The sequence below is a fragment of the Vicugna pacos genome, chromosome 3 (assembly GCF_048564905.1).
Source record: "Vicugna pacos chromosome 3, VicPac4, whole genome shotgun sequence".
In the NCBI taxonomy this organism is placed as follows: domain Eukaryota; kingdom Metazoa; phylum Chordata; class Mammalia; order Artiodactyla; family Camelidae; genus Vicugna; species Vicugna pacos.
Genome location: NC_132989.1, coordinates 36,571,984 through 36,592,433, shown reverse-complemented (window position 1 = coordinate 36,592,433; position 20,450 = coordinate 36,571,984). Strand labels below are relative to the sequence as shown.

General features: G+C 33.5%; 1 protein-coding gene across 1 annotated transcript in view; it reads left to right on the top strand.

The window, feature by feature from the left end:
• SRFBP1 (serum response factor binding protein 1) overlaps positions 1 to 20,450 on the top strand; it is a 49,877-nt gene that overhangs the window by 13,266 nt on the left and 16,161 nt on the right. The window contains exon 4 of the mRNA XM_015249728.3: positions 19,145 to 19,216. Coding sequence (XP_015105214.2) covers positions 19,145 to 19,216 — 72 coding nt within the window. The remainder of the gene's footprint in view (positions 1 to 19,144; positions 19,217 to 20,450) is intronic.

The following is a 20,450-nucleotide window of genomic DNA, read 5'->3' as shown; positions in this document are numbered from 1 at the left end:
AAATGGCCTGATCTTTATGACACTATAAAATGAGAGGTTCCTGTTTTATAGACTATGATGTATAAATATGAAATCTTTGCTGCCTTTTCTAATAAAATTCATACTTTTAATTTTGATACTAGTATATACACTGGTTTCTGAAACAGTTCCTTTTTTCTTTGGAAATTAAAGTAGCTTATTGACTTTTACAGATCTCTAGATTATTTAGAGAAGGAGATAGTAAAATTAAGGCATACAGTGAAATTAATCAAAATGTACAAGAAATCTTTTTCTCAACAGTAAAGGAAATATAACTAGCTTTTACTGGATATTTACTATGCACCAGGCACTATGTTTTGAGTTTTATATTCACTATCTCATGGGGTAGATATCATTATTATCCCTATCTTAAAGAATAGGAAACTGAGGGTTAGAGAAGTTCATTCAGCAGCTTGTTCAAAGTCAGATAGTTGTTAGGCGTTAACTCATATATTAAGTTAGAGCTTAATAACTAATTGTAAAGCTGATGATGTTAGCCATGTCACTGTACTACTTCATTAAGATGAAACTTTAACTTCTCAAATATATCTAGACTCTTACTCTCCTAGAGATTGAATTAGATAATTTAATAAACCTGATACTTGCCCTCTAGGAAAGAAGGGCCCAGAGATATGTAACAAGTTTTCAGATTCTTTAATTCCTCATAGCTAAATATACCAGTACCTCTTTTTTTCCCTTTCTCCTCTCTGAGTCCATTACTTTTCCTTATGCTGAATATTCCCATGCAGTGAGAATTTATATATCTTCTGTGAGATCTTGCTCTGCCTGCTGCCTTTACTTCTCTCTTTTAAAACTCTTTCACTTTTTGTTTCATTCTTCTATTTTCACATGTTCAACTCTTATTAAGAGCTTCCTTTGAGCTTTATCATCTGTTAGGATTGCCTTGTCTCATGCTCCATCATGGCCTGTTTTTAAGTGGTTGTCATCAGTGGATCACAAAATAGGAAAATGGTGTAGATTATGATCTTTAGAGGTACTGTGTAAAATCATGTAAAATAGTCTGTCATCAAAATAATATAAATAGCTACAGTTGATCCTTGAACAACATGGAGGTTGGAGTGCTGACCCTCTGTGCAGACAAAAATCTGGGTATAAGTAGGGTATAACTTACCATGGGCCCTCTATATCTGCAGTTTCCCATCGCCATATTCAACCAACCTTGGTTGAATTTCAATTTACTATTGAAAAAAAATCTTTCTGTAAGTAGACAGTTCAAACCCATGTTAGTAAGGGTCAACTGTATATCATATCATTTGAACTTCACCGCAACTCTGTGAAGTGTGCAGAATCTTATTTCAAAGGACATATTTAGAAGTGTTCTAGGCTGCACTCACGCCTTGGTTGCAGGTTTATTGTCATATATATCCATATATTAATTAGAATTTTGAGGTCTTTCAGGTTATAGATGCTTTTTAAAAAGTTATTGAGATTTTTCTGTAATTTCACATACTATGTTTTAAGGTTTTTTTCCCTTATAAATACTTAAAAAGAAATTCTCCATAGGGTAAAAGATGCCTTTTTTATCCTGAAAGTATACAGTGTTGATTATTTGTATCAAATTAACATTTAATTCCCTTACTCTACTAAGGTAATAGTATGAATAGGATTGTTAACCTAAGATTATAATTATTTTTGATAGTTTCATCTTTTATTTATAAGCCCATCCAAAGAATCGTATTATCAAATCAGACTGAATTAGAGATCTTAACTAGAAATCTAGCTTTACTAATAATTTCAAAGATAGATGCAATCAGAAGGCACAGATGAAGCTAGATGTCTAGGACTCTACATGATTCCATAGGTCCTTCCTTTCTGCAGCAGATATGTGCTTGCTAGTGCAGAGTAGATGAGCTCTTTACATGAAGAAGTTTAGTTATTACCTAATAGCAGTTTCAGAATTTAGATTTTGAAACTTATCCATTCTGTACCCCAGGGTTATGTAGCTTACATGATATTCTTCAACATTCCATGCCTCATAAAGCCATAGATTCTGAGTTTGTTTACTATAAGCATCCTTAACAGGGGCCATCCTGCTAAGAGCATTCTTCAGTTTAGGCATTGTCCTCCTAACAAAAGAACCTTTAGCCTATTTACCAGTTATCAGTATATTAACAAGTAGGTTAAACTGCAGCACCTACTTTTCCCTGAATTTCCTCTTGGTAAAGGAAGTGAGTGGATCCCAGGACAGCTGTTTTAATTCTTGCCTCTGATTTGTAATAGTATGCTTTTTGGCTTTTTATTTCTTTTGTTTGTATTTCCCTCCAACTTTGTGGAAAATATTTCAAGCCTATAGAAAACTTATAATGCTACAATATAATAATACATTGTATCACATCCATGTTTGTCCCTATACTGATAATGGTGCATTCTAGTCACTTGATTTAGATGTTGTCTGCCAGATTTTGATAGCTTCATCTTTTATTTGTGTTTGTTTGAATTTAAGTAATCTGTGAGATGATAACTTTGAGACGTTGTGAATATCCTGGGTTCTTTTTACCCAGTGACTGATGATCTGTGGCTGAATGAGTCAACACTTTTTTATTGTTTCTGTTTCTCTGCTGGGAATTTTTTTATATCTCTGGTAAGATTTTAATATACTGAAAAGAATTTTTTTGTAACATCAAGGATAGTGGTAATAGCCATCTTTGCCTGTGGAGAAGGAAAATTTTTTTTTTTTTTTGGTCCTTCATTTGCTGGGTATTTTGGATTGTACCCTGGACATTATGAAGATCAAGTAGAAGAGATTCTGAGTTTGGTCATTGTTCTCCAGTGAAAAGTTGAGTGGTTGTTTTATCAGTTAACTTTTGAAATAGGCTTTAACGATGTTTCTGGGACAGCACATGTAGCTTCAGTTTCAGATCTTTTGCCTTTTAGTGAGCTACTTGAAATCTGTTCCTCGCATGAGCTGTTCAGGTTTAGGGATCCATTGTGTGGTCCTTTCCCTTCTGGGTTTCCCCTGCTCTCTCAGTGAATAAGGTACTCAGGCTTTACTTTTCCATATGTTCTGTGACCGCTGCTCCTGAACTGTGCCGACTGCTGTTAGTTCTGGATTACACTCTGAAGAGATGGTGACTTGTGTAGCTTCCCATCTTTACTCCCAGTGTGCTTAGACTCTTCCCATCAGAGCTTGTCTTCTTCCATTTACTCTACTTTACCTTCAAGTAGGGCTTTTTGTAGTATGTCCAGGTTTTATGTTTTGCTTTGGTTTTTGAGGGAAGGTTTAATCATATTATCTGTTAGTACCTTAGCCTGTCATACACAGAAATGGAAGTAGTTGAAGTTAGAAGTAACTGTAAATAGCTTAAAAACGGGGAGGTGGTGACCTGAGCATCCCAGGACCTGTAAATATGAGTCTTAAAGAGATAGAATAAGTAGAAGAGACCAAGAAAGTGTAACCAATGAAGAAGAAAGAGAACCAAGATAGTATGGTTTCTAGGAAACCAAGTGAAAAAGACCATTTCAAGAGAGTGGAACAACAAACTAGGTGTTGATGTCGCTGTTGTAGTTCTTGTTTGCAAAATTAGCAATATTAGTTTTAAAATGTAAACTCATTTATTCAGTTGTGATTATTGATGAATTTTTCAACTTGTAGTTTCTCTGTGGTCTAGAGTACTTTACAGAACTGTGCTGAAAGAACCAGAATGGGTTTTGTTCTTGCTCATGTGATCCAAAGCGTGCCTTCTCTCCTACTTCCTTTTCCCCATCCTGTTTCTTTCTATAAAAAGATGCTTAAATCTCAAAACTCTGAAATCATTTCCACATTCATATTTTCTTCCTTTACATCTGAAACCTAGTAGCTGCAAACAGTGGTCCAAGTGTGGGAGAGGCATAATTTCTTGTTTACTTCCCCATACTCCTTAGCATACCCACATCATGGTCTTTTATAGCTACAGGATCAACACTGTAAGTCTGATTTATGTCTCTTTTATTAAATCTGTACTTCCTATTGAGCTTTTTTCCTCTAATACATTATCGTAATTTCTTGAAATCTTAGGGTAACTTTAAAGATCCTTGATAAAAACTTTCGACTTCAGATAGTATGTTTTTGTTTGTTGGTTTTAATGTTAATTATCAGAAACAGAAGAATGAATAGGTTCTTCATTTTTATGGTCAACTTAGCCAGTGCTCTAATGCCACTTAACTTCTAATTTAATTTTTTAAAAGGGAGAACTTTCATTGCTTCTGAAGGCAGAGCAAGATGCCCTGATTTAATATCCTTCTGTACTTAGCTTGTGACATTTGAAATGATAAACAGGAAGTCATAGTGTTATTTTAAAAAATCAGTATATACCACTCTCCTCACACTCATGCAACAGATCATCACATTGGAATTCTAGTTTGCTTTCCTGGCATGTGGTTTCTACAGCTTTAAGCCAGTGTTTTGAATAGTTCATATTCCTGAAATCCTTAATATGTAGGGGTCATGATTTTCGTTGTAAGCTATGTTGATATAAAGATCTTGTATCAAGTCTATGGTGACCTTAAAATATTTTTGTCTTTTAAATTAGAGCAGCTGTAGCAAATAAAAGTGGTATGCATTCTCTGCTTTTGAACCTTCTTGCTTCTATTTGAAAACAAACAAAGTTACAGGTCCTTGTTTGTAAAAATGATGAAGTCCTGTTACCATTTACTGAGTCATTATATATACTTAAAATAAAAAACTGGCTTTGGAATTGCTTCCATCCGGATAAGCCTAGTTCAAAGGCTACTAGATGTGTAAACAGGATAGGGGTAGGAAGGAAGGAGTAACACATGAGCTTTTTTTCCAAAAAGAGGTTTTTTTATTTCTTTCTGTTTTGTTTTGATTTGATTTTTTAATTTTTGTAATTTTGGAAATTTGAACTTACAACCTGGGCAGAACATTCCTACTAACTGTGAAAGTATCCAGAGCCCTTTTCCAACTATTAATTAAAAAATAATTTGGACAACCAATGCTACTATCACAGTTCCAGTATGAAATAATGTGGTGATTGAGAAAAGAGGCAAATACTACAACATATTTTGTTGGAAACACACAGTGGGAGATAAAAGGCCCTACAGAAAAGTAACAATAAGAACAGTAAATAACTTTTTGAAAAATGGGATTTTCTTTTTATTCTGCTGGGATTTCACCTGGATTTTGGGTTAAACGGAGACAAATTATTTTCAAACATTTATACTCCTTATCAATATTTTACGTTGTTAGATTTCTATTGTAATGAAAACTCTGTATTCTTTATGTTTTTTTCCTATATGTTAGAATAACTAATGCTAGTGTTTTGCTACTCAAAGAATCAATATTTTGTTATGGCAAGAAGCTCAGTAATGTTCTGTTTTTCCCTTGACTATAAAGAATTTTATTTTTTCTCTACCTACCACTAAATTATGTAAACTGTAGTCTTCTAGTACATAAAAATAATCTCAAGGGTAGTGATTGCTCTAAATAAAAATGGTTTTTTAGCAATTTACAGTGAAAATGTATATTTCTCTTTCATTCTCCCATTTCTTCTGTAAAAACTAACTATACCCTTTATAGGGCATATTAACAATATATATGGGTGAAGTAGGGAGAGAAATTCCCATTTCTTTAATCCTTGATTTTTGTTGAAACTCAATTATTAAAATAGAATTTAAGAGTTTGGGTTGTAGTTAATAACAGTTATTCTCTTCATCACAATCTAAGATAGCTTCTCAGTTTATTAACAATCATAGGTCTTCTAAGATCCATAAAATTTGCAACCAGAAAAGAAAAATGTACAAATGAAAAAAAGATTAGGAATTTCCAGATTGTGATTTCCATATTATGTGCTCAGGTTAGTTAAATACTTTTTAAATTAGAACCTGTTATGTAGGTAGATGAATAGATTTGTTGTCAGGGAGCATACTGTTCTGTGGGAAACAAGCATATGAGTCTCTCTAATATATATACCATACCAGTGTTATAATCAAAGAGTTGTAGGAACCTAGAGAAGGAATCAATTTATTTAATTACTTATAGGATTTAGGGAAGACTCTATAGAATTGGTGGCACTGAGGCAGAACTTCAACAATAAATATGATTCTGTTTTGGAAATGGTAGTCTAGGTAAGTAGAGCACACCAAGAACAAAGCATACAAGTCTGCAAGTACATGATGTGATTTGGAAAGGCTGCTCAGGACTCTTTTTCTTTTATAGTATTTGGCACATTGCACTGTAATTATTTACATGTGTCCTTTATTGAGAATAGGATGTTATCTTTCTGTTTCCAGTGCTTAGTGCACTAATTGGCATAAAGCAGATGTTTAGCAAGTGTTTTCTTCAATGAATTGATGTTGTGGCTGGAATATAGAATGAGAGGAGGAATAATGATTGAAGATGGTGGCTAGGTGGTAGATAAGATTATAGTTGAAAGCCTTTTAGGAAATATAGGTAATCAAAACGTTTTGAGTTATCATATGTGTTTTCTAGAAAGAGAAATTTGAAGGACAGTGGAGGATTGATTAAAAGGAAATGAGATTGGAGGTGAGATAACTAATTAGAAAGCAGTTACTGACTGATTTTTTTCATGTATTAAGGAGGCATTTATTAAGCCTATCCTTATGGAAGGTAATAAACCGTGTGATTAATTGTTCCTGCTCTGCAAAAATCTTGCACCATCACAGAAAGGAGATGGTATACACAATTTTAAAAACAGGACAAGTTATAGGGTCTTTGAAAGTTGTAAAAGAGCAAGAGATTGCTTCTAGCTAGTAATCAGGGAAGGTTTCCTGGAAAAGCTTAATAAAAAAGATTAATGTTACTGATTTATCAAATTGATATGATTTCCTTGGTAGTCTTTAATTGAATCCTAATTAGATAGCAAGGATACTGTTTCATGCAACAACTTCACATTCCAGACTTACATATTATTTATAGCACTAGGAAGCTCCATTTCAGATATAAGAACATCGCTCATAAACAACTCAATAATACTTTTAGTTATTAATTATTGAGTACCTACTCTATGCCATACTCTTTGCTATAGCCTGCATATATTGTCTCTAATCTTCATAGTAGCTTTTCAAGATTCCTTTTTAATTTCATTTTACTGATGTGGAAACTGGGGATTTAAGGGTTAATTGCTTTGCCCAGAGTTACAGTTCTAGAGCAAGGCAAAGCCAGGATTCAGTTCAATTAATTCCCTTGGGACTATGAATTGGTAACAATGATTAGGTTTCAAAATATGTTTGTTCCTTACCCAGTTTGGCACTGTATTTTTAAAACAAATTTGAATATAACCTTATTCTAGTATTACTTGATATAGGCTCTTTAAACTATTGACACATGGAAATATAATTAAGAAATGAGTATGTGTTTTATAATTATATGTACCCTTGAAAAAGACTACTGGAAACTTAAAGTTTCTTGAGAAAATACTTCGAAGGAATTAGAACTTGTAATAACAAATAGTTTGACTTTCTTGAGACTGAAAAAGTGTTCCTAATTCTTTCAATGAAAGACTGCTCTCTTAACACATCCCTATACTCCTTTTAGCATATCCCTACATCTTAGTCATAATCCTAAAATTATAGAGAAAGATTGCCTCTGTCACCTAATATAATTGCCCTAAGACCTTTTGATGAGTTTCCTAGGTTCTCCACTGTGGGGGAAAAATGTGCTATGATCTTATATTAAGGTTGAGGTATTTGTTTCTTTCTTTCTTTGTTTCCTTAACTCTTTGGGGTTGGGTAAGGAAACCTAAACTTGCAAGTATATGTAGATTAAAAAGTGTTAGGAGTAAAACAGTGAATATAATAGATTCATACCAAGCTGTCGTTTTGTCCTTTTTTATTTGATACACTAAATAATAAAAAATAATATCTATGTACATCTCACCACCCCTAATAATTCTTATTCTTAGCATGTTAATCTAAGAAGACAAAAATAAGTGATTTTAAATATTTTACTTCTCATAAATTTGCCACGAAATAATGCCCCTTCAAACAAATGAATGTTTGGACTCCACTTACTCCTTAGAATGCAGAAGTGTTCTATGTAAAGTCTTTGGATTGCTCTATCTCATTTCTCTGCCTGCCTCTTTGAACATGACAGAAATGGGTCATTTTATGTGCCAAGAACAGTTTAGATTCAGGGTGGGAGGTTATAAAAATGTGATCATGTTGAATTACTTGGATTAATAAACACATATTTTTGTTCTTTTTTTCTGAAAGGTTATTTCTGTTTGAGAGATAGGACTATATCGTGACAAGGTGATTTTGGAGCTTCATTTGACTAAATTATTTGATGATATTTTTGCTTAGTTAATATCTCCTTTTAAGTGAAATGCAAATTTTTGGACTTTTGAATTATGCAAGCTGATTTTAGCTCACTGAAATTTTAATTATTTTCATGTCAGTAATTATTTTCATATCTTGATGAAAATAATCTATATTTGAAAGATTAATTCTGTTCAGTTTTTAGAATTTGAAGAGTCAACTTTAAACACAAAAGTTGGCTTGAAAATAAAGTGAGACAGTACAGTAGTCCCTTACCTGCATGCATACCAGGATCCTCCGTGGATGCCTAAAATGGCAGATCGTACCCAATCCTATATATACTATGTTTTTCCCTAAATACCTGTGATAAAGTTTAATTTATAAATCAGGCACAGTAGGAAATTAACAATAATAACTAATAATAAAATGGAGCAATTATAACAGTATTCTATAATAAAAGTTATGTGAATGGGGTCTCTCTCCTTAACTTCAGCTCTGCCAGAAGTGTAACAGTGGCTTCTTCATTGGCAAATGCAGCTTTCCCAGACATTTTTATATTCTTCAGTCCAAAAGTATTGCTGAATCTATGTAACCATCCCTTACTTGCAGTGAGGCTGATATTACTTGTTTCAGGGGATCCTTTGCTGAAGTCTTCCCATAGGCTCAGTGCTTTCTGGTGCAACACATTGACGTCAGTTGGAATATGTTTCGTGTTCATGTCTTCCACAAATTTAATGGCTTTTCATCTTAACTAAGCATTATCACGCTCTTTGGCCATTATTTCTACACTTTAAAGTGCAGCAGCGAAACTAGCCAGAATTTATTTTTTCCTTCCTTTTAATTTCATGGATTGAGGATTTGTTCCTACTATAGGTCTTAACAACCTCAGCATAAGCTTTTTTTTTTCTCATTTTCATTTAAAGAAAAAATTTTACAGCTTCTCTTTGGTATATCTAAATTGCCTACTGTCAGGCTCTGTGATACCTCAGTAGTCAACCTGATAAGAGATGGCTTCTAAATAACTAAATGGGTGAGATACCTGGACAAAAGGATGATTGATGTCCCAGGCAGGACGGATGGGAATGACACAAGATTTCATCATGCTACTCAGAATGGTGACACACAATTTGAAACTTTAGAATTGTTTATTTCTGGAATTTTTTATTTAATACTTTTGAACTGGAATTGACCATGAGTAACTGAAACCATGGAAAGCAAAACCACAGATAAGGGAAGACTTATTGTACTATTTGTAGATATTTAGTAATTCTTTTAACTGGCTGCCAGCAAAAACCTGACACTGGTAAAAATTTCCTAATGGTAAACCTATTTTGTTTTATTGTATCACTCTCCAAGTCAACAACCTAAATTATCTTTTCCAGTTGTCCACCAGACCAGGTCAGATTCCTCCTGGGTATTAAAGGTTTTTTCATCAGTTGGCCTCTCTTCTTGACCAATTTTCTCTCTCATCCCCATGTCTGTCTGCATACTGCAGTCAACATTATATCACCTCCATATACTGTTCTTAAGTTTCTCTAGCTTATCTGATAACAAAGCAGAATTCACCACCATGTCAACACACTATTAACAAAACCAGAGTGAGTCATTTTCACAGGCTTCACCATCCTCTAAACCAGTGGTTTTGTTGGGAGAGACGGGATAAATGCATGACGATTCATGCCTGGGGGCGTATATCATTATGGATGGGAGGTTTGTGCAATTTGAGAAAGACTTCTGCCCCCCAAAGAATTTGGGTATCCTTTTATTATTCCCACCACTGAGGGCTACAGCACTGAGAAATTGCCCTGCTTACTTCATTTTCATACTTACAGTACTTAAGTGATCAGTTTTTAACAGTCTGTTGTATTGCATCTTCCTCTGTGTTTTGTCAGGTCATTTGCATGCTATTTTGAAAATGAAATGTGAAATGCTGCTCTTTCTGGTAATTTGTATTTTTAAACAGTGCCTACTATTCTGCACAATTGAAGGCTCTAAGAGACTGTAACAAAGTACATTAAATTTTTCTAATCAAAAAGAAGATTATCAAAGTTGTTTGGTAATTTTTTAGTTTTTTTTTTTATCCTCCATCTAATCATAGTGCTTGAGACTTTGTTATTAGTTTATTTTTCATTTTAGGTTTAAGAATTTGAATTTCATATAGTGAGTTTTTTTGAACTAAAATCAACAATGTGTTAATAACTTTTAAGATGTGAAAGGGTATTATTATAAAAGCAAAGAAGAATAAAGCCACTTGTGTCATTTCCTAAAATTTTTAACAAATTGCATTGATACTCTTTGTACCATTAACTAATTGTGTGTCCTTGAGTGTTTCTTCAATTTGAAAATGGAAATAATTCCTTTTGACTTCTTTGCTGTGGGAGTTAAATAAAATATGTAGTATCAATGTTCCTAGCATAGTACTCTTTTAATAATTTTTTTTAAGATTTTGAATCTCTGTAGTCTTGCTCCACATAAATAACATAGGTGAAATATTACTTAAGATAGCCATTATCTTCAGTACTCTTTGTTTTGAAAATTTGTAACGGAACCACTTATAGAATCAAGTGATACAAAGTTTTTAGATTATTTTACTAGTTTACCTACATGAAGTTCTGTGTAAGGTGTGATAGTGATTTAGATTCACATCTCAGCATGGACAAGAATAAAGATTTAACAGGGTTTTTTGTTTGTTTTTAATGTAGAAAATTAAAAAAAAATAAACTTGAATAAAAGACATAGTTATTAAATGTACTTTTTGTAGTTCATTCAGTACCTGAACATGAGCAGTGTTTACTGGCAAGTCTGGTTTATGCTCTACCAAATACTAAAGGTAAAACTGAGATACTCAGTTTAACAGTTTATAATACTTAATAAGAAACATAACTTCAGTATCTATTTTGTTAAGAAGTATTTTGAGCATTTACCAAATGACTAATACTTTTCATTGTACCTCAGGGGGAAAAAATAATTTCCTGATCTTTTGTGATTTATTTTTCTGGGGGGGTTGGGGAAGATGACATAATAAATAAGTTAATTACGTATTATATATATTTTGAGATGATGTTTTGTGGGAAAAATAGAGCAGAGTAGAGGGAGTAGGAGAGATGATGTGAAGTAGTGAGTTTGATATGTAAGTCTGGAGTGCAGAAGGGAGGTTTGTGCTGGAGATAGGCTTTTGGGAGCTGTTGACATGTATGTCATCTTTAAGGTCGGGGAAACTGGATGAAATCACTAAATATTAGGTGATAGTGAAGAGTACCAAGGACAGAATCTTGGGTCTACTCTTAAGGTAGTCAGAGGAGGAACTAGGAAAGGAGGCTAAGAAAAAACAGCCAAGAATATGGGTCCTGTAAGTCAAGTGAAGAAAGTATATCAAAGAGAAAGGAGGAATTGACTTACTGAAAGTTGGTGATAGGCCAGGGAAGGTAAGAGTCAGATGCTGTGAATGTGTCAAGTAAGAGGGTTGCTGCACTGAGACCTGTTCATTAGATTTAGCAACATGGAGATTAATGACTTTTCCAAGAATGGGATTGGTGGAGTAATTGGGGCAAAAGCCTGCTTGAAGTGGGTTTAAGAGAAAATAAAAGAGCATTTGGAAATAGCAAGAATTGACAAATACTATAATTAGAATGACCAAATGACGAGATTTCCCTGGTGTTCTCCTGGTAATTACCACTTGTCCCAGCATAATTTTTAATAGAGGAACCTGATTTCACTCTCAGATGGATCCTGGTTTGAACAACAAATTACACGGTCAGTGTGGTTATGATTCATTGCTGTCATTATTCTGACACCCAAATGTGACAGATGAGTAGTATCTTTTCTAAGCTAGCTTTTGTGACTATTTGAGAGAACCAATTAGTTTTTCCTTTTCTGGCATAACAAGATGTTTCAGGGATTATACTTTTCCTGCCTCAGATATGTATAAGCCATTTCTCCAAGAAGCCTTGCTTCACTTTAGTGATACTTAGAAACCAAGGGTTGAAACATGAATAGATTTTGAGTGGGGAGAAAGGGAGTGACAAAGATAGGTGACCAGTTAGAGACATTTCACAATAAAATTTTTAAAAGCAGACAATTTACCAAAGATACTGAGGTGGGAGAATATGAAATTTATTCAGGGGTTTCTGTGTAAAACTGAATGGATGGCATATGAGACTCCTAGGAAAAGTGTATTACAATAGAAAGATGCATTGAATCCAGGTAATGAAAGGATTTTGACATCAGACTGGAGGTTTTTGGCTTCACTCTGTATTCAAGACAGTGACATAACAGGCCTTAGAGTTACTGGTCCTGGAGGCAGGAAAGCCAGTAACTCTATTATAATCCACACAATCCATAATGAAGTTCTAACCTATGGGTAGGATAATGGTAATCCAAAGGACGGAATTAAATTCAACAGCCACTACAACAGAGAAGGCAGAAAGGGAGATGGAAGCATGACAAAGAGGCCCACAGAGTCAGATGACTCTGAGCTGCTAACCTGGGTAGCAGAGGCTGGAGATTCCTTTAATTGCCATCGATAACACAGGACTAAGTGAAGGAGGAAGACAGATATTTTATTTGGAAAAATCCCTTGGCAATATGATGACAGAGTATAACCTTATTGAAGTTCCATCTGGTACTGTATTTAGGAAACAGTAGAACAGTATTTAGGAAATAAAGTTTTTGTTGTCACTGAAGGGTAACCAGAATGAGATTGCCATCTGTAGAAAAGGATATCAATAGCTCTCTCATGAGTTATTTCAGGTTCTTTTTTTCAGAGGCATTTCTTGCCTCATTTTCAAAAAGACAAAAACAAAAAAACAAAAAAAACCCCCAAGAATATGACTTTTCTTGACACCTTGTAATTCCTGTTATTGGGAAGTAACCCCTCATAATCTAAATATCATATTCCAATTTTAATCACATTTTGCAAAGTACAGATATGTTTTGTATTTTACGAAGTTAAAAGCCCAACCTTAATGAGAGCCTCTTGGAATTAGAAGTATCAGGTTGATTACTGCATCCAAGTTATTTTTTGTCTTTACTCAGTGTCCCTCCCCGTAGCCTGATGTAGAATAGTTTGGTTGCAAACATATTTCCCCTACTCAGCCAGAGACAATACCACACTGGTTTTATAGTTATGTGTCAGTATATTCATTTGTTCAGACAGAATCCTCTGGAAAGAAGAAGGCAAGGAGATAGCCAAATAAGCAAAATTGGGATTACCTAATTTCAATTAAATTTTCTCTTTTGAATGTAAGTAAAGCAGTAGCATCAGGCAAAGTGTGGAATAAGGGAACTGGAGCATTCTGATGGGGTCTAGTTATTGGGGATAACTATCTTTAACGTAGGGAACTTGGAAAATGTCAGTTTAATGTGATTAGGAAGGAATTACAACAATTTGTAATTTATCACCACTGACAACAGGATATGGCAAAAAGCAAAATGTGGTAAAACCTAGCCCTGTGGTAAAACCTTGAATGAGTATGTTAAATTTTCTTGAATTATCATTTTCGTCTTCTATAAAATTGAGTGGCCGAGGTGCCCCAAGGTTGAAGGAGTCACTAGCAGGATTCACAGGACTCATAAAAAAAATTGTATACTCAGAGTTACAGTTTATTTAAGGATACAGATTAAAATCAACAAAAGGAATAGGTACAAGGGGGGGGGATTGTCCAGGAAAATTCAGGCATAAGCTTGCAGATGCCCTCTCCCAGTATAATCACATGGACACATTCCTAGCAGTGATGTAGTGCTGCCACCCCTTGCAAAGTGCTGCCAACCAGGGAAGCTCGCTTGAGTCTTGGTATCGGATTTTGTTTGTTTGTTTGTTTGTTTGTTTGTTTTTGTGGGGGGTGGGGTAATTTGATATTTATCTATATGGAAGTGCTGGGGTCTGGGGTTTTATTGGGAGCCAGTCACATAGGCATGAATCACCTGCATGACTCACCTCAGCTACTCAGACTCCAGCTCCCCACCACAAAGACATAGTCACCATAAATCTCATTGTTAGTGTAAACTTTCTGATCAAATTGGTAGCCTGTGGCCCAAGAGCTCAGAACTTATCTGCTAGAAGCTGGCCAAACGCCAGTCCTAAATATAGGCCTTTCTCAGGAATGTGCAAAATTTGAGTAGCCCAGGCCTGCTGAGTTAACCCTTTCCTACACAGATGTAAAATTATATGATAGCTGAAGCCCCTTATAATTCTAATGTTTTATGAACAGATTAGTAACTCCCATCATAGATATTATAAAGAAGTTAATATTTTATTTCATCTTAAAATTGATTGGATAATTCTATGTGAAAGTTTAAATAAAAGAAACAAATTGTACTGATGCTAGAAAATAAAGCTGGATTGAATGTCTAAAAATAAAAGAATGTATGTCTTATACAAGTCAACACAGAATCCTGCTCACTGATGAATAAGCTTGCAAGTGGGAAGATGAAGATTTTTCAGACTTGAGTTATTTTAAGGAAATCTAAGGAAAAGAAACTACTTAAGCCCCATTTCAGAAGCTAAATTCAGGTAGCATTTAATTAGCTCAAGCTTTGTTTCCTATTTTATGTAGTTCCTCAGACCTCTTGACCATATGGCTTTCTGCCTAACCATGTTCAAGCCTGCTTCTTCCATGCGCTTGAAGCAGAATATGAGTAAATTAAATTTTGTAGTCAAATAATGACCTATCATTAGAACTATTAAATCAATCCAAGAATAATAAAAATGAATGTTTAAAACTTCTTCCTTTAAAAGTATATTAAATATTATCAATCAGAATGTGTATAAATTTAGAGTTTAGAGCAATTAAGAAACGGTTTGTAAATCCAGGCACTTTACCATGAACTTCCCAAGTAGACTGCACAGCAGACTCTTAGAAGGATTCAGAAAGTCCATGGGTTAAATTTCGTCTTATCTTCTGAAGGGTGTACTAACGTTTGAGATACTGTCTATCTGTTTGTGATAACTTATAAAAAAAAGAGTTATTCTGAAAGACAATTCCTGACCTCTTCTGAATAAAAGTATAGGGGGAAGGATAACTTAATAATATATATTTTGTTGCACTTACTGCATTGTCGAATAAACCACTTTGATTTATTAAATTCCTCAGTGTCTACTTAGCGATAGTTGTGAAACAAAATTCTAGTTGTGGCACAGCATTCCTATTCATACACTTTTGCTGTTTAAACCATTTTAGAATTTTATATGAACTATGTCATAGGAGGTAGCATTTTCTTTTAACTACACATAGGGTTGTGTTTTAAATTAAGGTAAAAATGAATTGACCCAAAATACTGAGGTATGAGTGGTGTGATAAGGAAAGTTTAAGCTATCCAAATGCATCTAGATTTTGCTTTTATAGTTTTAAGCTACGTATTTAATTTGGGGAATTATTTATAGTACATGGCACTTGTCCAAATAATATGATGTAATGAATTACTTTATAATATGAAGATTGGTAGGGGATAAAAAGTATAATTTTCTAGTGCTATTGCAACAAATTTAGCAGCTTAAAGCAGTACAGATTTATTATCTTACAGTTCTGAAAGTTGGAAGTTTTAAACTAGGATGTTGCCAGGATTGTATCCCTTGTAGAGATTCTAGAAGAGAATCCTTTTCATGTTTTAGAGGTCACTTGCCTTCCTTGACTCATGGCCCTTTCCTCCGTATTCATCAAGGCCAGCAGCAGAGCATCTTCAGATCTCAATACCTTGATATCTCTCTCTTTTTCTCTCATCTATAACTCACACTCTTCTGCTTACTCTTATGAGGACGTTTGTGGTTATGTTAGGCCCACTCTGGATAATCCAGGATCCCCATTTTAGAATTCTTAACGTAATTACATTAGCTAAGTCCCTTTGGCCATGTAAAATAACATATTCACAGGCTCTGAGGATTACGACAAAATTTATGTATTATTCTTTCTCTTGTGCCCCCACATTTCTTTTAATTCTAGCTTTACAAATATATATATGCATCATCAATCCTTTTACCAAAATTATCTCTTTCTGGCTGAACTCTTCTAGAAGATTCCTCTGGACAGACAGATGTGTACAGTATTCCCTGAATTCCTTTCGATTCAAACTATTTTCTCTGGACTTGATTGTTGTAGAGCTGCTTGACTGAGTATAAAATCCTTGGCTTACACTTGCTTATATAGGAAATACTGCTCCATGCTTGCTTTGTATATTGTTCCTGATGTCTGAAACCAGCTTAATTTTTTCACTCTTGTAACTAAGTTGATCTTTTTGGCCATGAACTCTGAAGATTTTTTTCCTTTATCTTTAGAATCTAATAATTTTTTTTAACCTGAATAGGTTGCATTGTTGATTGTTCCAGGACTCTTTAAGCTAGGTAGATCGTAAGCCTTTTGTTTGGTTGGTTTTTTGTTGTTTTTTTTTTTTTTTTCTCATGAAGGTTTCTAGAACTATAGGGTTTTAAGTATTTGTTTTTTCTTATTTTTCTTTTTCATAGATTGCAGTCACATGTATGTGGGATAATCCTTTGCCGCTTTCTTTCTGTCCCTTTTTCTTTATCTCATTTTCATTTTCTTAGTAGTTTTCTTGACTTTCTTCATTGTTCCTTGTTGAAGTTTTCTTTAGATCCATTCTCCCTTTCTGAGATGGTTTTTCTTTTCTTTCAGTTTATTTCCTAAGCTTTATCAACTGTTGATGCATTTCTGTTTTTTTTTCTATTTCTGTTCTTAGTGTTTTAATTTCTCATTTTGCATATATTTTGTGTAAGTCCCAAATGTTTGTTTGAGGCTCCCTAATGTTTGCATGTTTATGTTACAATTGTGTTTTTCATGATTAATTCTAGGAGAGAATCGGATAAAATGTTTTGATTTACGTTTTCTTTTCTCTTCTTGCATTAATTTTTAGGAATCTAACTTTTTTCTTCTCTTAATCCTAGTCATTTCTTAGGGCCACTTACGTTATTGTGGCAAAGTTTTATATATATTTTTTTAATGGATGATGAAAAGGAGGAATTGGTTTACATGTATTTTCTTTTGTTTCTGTAGGGTCTTAATTTCTCTTTCTTTCCTCTGCCTACACTGTTATACCTGAAGGGAAGTGCACAACCCCTTTTTATATAATTCTCGGAGCAGTGCTTCTTGAGGCTTCCTCCTTCAAAATCACTTACTTTGAAACCCTCCCTTCTCTGTAGACAATGCTGTGAATTACCAAGTCTCAGTGTTCAGCATTTTGACGCTTTGTAGTAGTTTTTGCTTTCTTGTGGTGCCTTTTGTTTGTTGTGAATGTATATCCTTCACTCTCTTCTTTTTCTCCCAGTATCTTAATCTTCCATTCTCTTGCTCTGTATATTCACAAATTCGTAGCAGCAGTGGGAGCTCTGCTGAATTTGGTGTCGGTTTCTCTGCTGATAGATATTTTGAAATTTATGGTATCCTTGATCCCCTAATAATGCTATGAGCATAGTTTTATTGGTGCTCCTTGTTGAATTTATTGTTTTGGAGGGAATATATGAATGGGTTGAGATTTAGGTAATACCATTATCTTCTTCAGTTATTTAAGTTCATTTTAGCAATGAAATGTAAGCAATTCACTCTTTAGTCTGTTTTCTTTTTATTTTCTTGCAGAGTCAAAAAAGATACTTGTAGCCAGCCATTGACAAAGTCAGGGCAAGTCTTAAAATTTGGATTTTTAACTATAATTTAAATAGTTTTATTAACTTGAGACTGCTTAAAGAAAGCGATTTCTTAAATTAGCTCATTAAACTTAAGACATTTTCAGACCAAATATGTCACATAATGAATTTTTTATATGTATGCACACATACAATTTAAAAAAAATGAGAGTCCATTATTTATGTACTGTTCATATGGATTTGTTTTACATACATATTTTTGAATTTATGTTAATGTACCCAAAATGAAATTGAGTTTTTACTCTCAGAAACAGTGCTTTCTGATCTTTTTGACATTGGATCATCATTATTAATAACTGATTTTTTTTCTATTCTACTCTCTTTCCAAAAACCCAGTAGAGCTCTTTCATATCAAATATGTGGTAATTTTTCAGAAGGGGTTACATAAACCAGTATGTACAAGAATAGTCATTACATTCTTAATTTATATAAAAAGATCAAAAGGTCAGAAAATATAGTAATGTCCAATAAGAGGTTGGTTAAATAAATAAGGGCAGTGATGTAAAAGAAAGAAAATAATGGACATTTGCCCTGTTATTAAATAAAGCTAGTTTACAAAATGCTATGGTCCTGTTTTTATCTAACTATAATTTAAATATCATTTTCACTTAATGTTTGCACAATGTTTGTCATATCACATATCCACCTAATTGTTACTTGGTGTTGTTTTAAAGTCAACTATCTGCTTTTCCTACTCAGCTTTCTTCTAAACAATATTAGAAAAAAACATTCAAATGTTAATTTTTTCATGCATATTAGAATAACTTGATGACTATTAATATAGAAAAATTGCATTTTCATGTGATCTAAGGTCATCCCTCATTCTCTTAGTGGAATGCATATCAAACTTAAATTCTCTTAAAGAAGCTTGTAGAGGGTGTATAATACAATTATAATCATGTAAACCTTGCCAGTAATTTTGCTTGTGTTTCTTTGCTTTTCTGTGTTTTCTGTATTTTCTAAAATAAATATGGATTAACTCCTTCTATAATAGAAAAGTATTTTGTGGCTTAGGTAGTTTTAAATCAAGAATTAACATTAGGTGTTTCTCTATAAATGTCTGCATTTCTTTATGGATTGAGAAGATTGTCAATGTCCTGAAATGTCATTTAAATCAGTAGTAATGTCATTAAATAACAAATTTCTTAAAAGCAAAACATGGGAAGAAATTTAACTCATAAAAGTAATGATAGTTTAAAATTAGGCTTATAACAAAAATTAATTTGTTTTATTCTTTTACAGGAGTTAAAACCTGATACAGTAACTAAATCTGCTCTTGGTGATGATATCAACTTTGAAAAAATCTGCAAAAAGGTATTTCTGCAGTGGGTTGTATTTCTTTTAAAAGTTCATTATTTATATTGTTGACCTACTTTTTTCTTGTCACTTTTTTCCTTGAAGAGAAAACTGATCAAGAAGCCGTTTACTATTGGTATCTATAATGACCTTTCCCCACTTTAGCTCCCCCAAAATTAAGCACCCCCAGAATTTTTACGGTCATGTATGAATTTTCCTTTGCTGTGATATCATACCCTCAAGGATCTTAAAGATATGTTGAACTGGATATGGCTTTTATGTGTTAGATAACAGTTAGTCTGTTAATCTTACTAATTAGAACAAAGACTCTTTGTTCTTTTCAAATAGTTTTCATGAATATTTTATTTAATCCCTGAATTCACCGTAAGAAAATTATTTTTACCCCTTTTTTATAAGTGAGGAAACTGAAGCTCAGAAAGAATGAGGTGAGCTAATTAAGGCTAACCATTGTTACGTGCACAGTTGGGACTTTCAGGTGTATCTTCTGCTCCTTGGATTTGTCACTCCTGCTTCATCCTTAGTATTTCCTTTTTGTTTGTACCTACTTTGCTAAATTCTACATAAGACAGTTCCACATAAGAACAGATTTTGGATTAATTGATTTTTAAACTCTGTTAGTACTTTTCTGTTTTCACTTTCATTCACATTTGCTCTAATCTATACTGTTTCTTCTTGCATTTGTGTTTACTTTGCTCTTTCTCTAGTTTCCTAATGTAGAAGCTCAAATTGCTGATTTAAACTTTTCTTTTTTTCCAATATAAGAATTTAATGCTGTAAATTTCCCTCTAAGCACCGCTTTAGCTACATTTTATAAATATGATGTGTTGTGCTTTATTTTCTTTGAGTTCAAAATGTTTTAATTTAACCTTGAAACTTCATCTTTGACTCATGTTTAATTAGAAGTATATTGTTTAATTTCTGAACAGTTGGGGGTTTTCCAGGTATTTTTTTGTTACTGTTTCCTTTATGATCCACGAGCATGCTTTTTATCATTTTTATTCTTTTAACTTTATTATTTGTGTTATATGTCCAGAGTATGGCTTATCTTGGTGCATATTTCATGTGCACTTGAATTGTTATATTGGGGTTAGTGTCCTATAAATGTCATTTAGGTCAAACTGATTGATGGTGTTGCTCAGGTGATTTATATCTTTACTCATTTTTTGTCTGCCTATTTCAGTGATTATTAAGAAAGATAGGTTGGAATTTCCAACTATAAATGTCAGTTTTC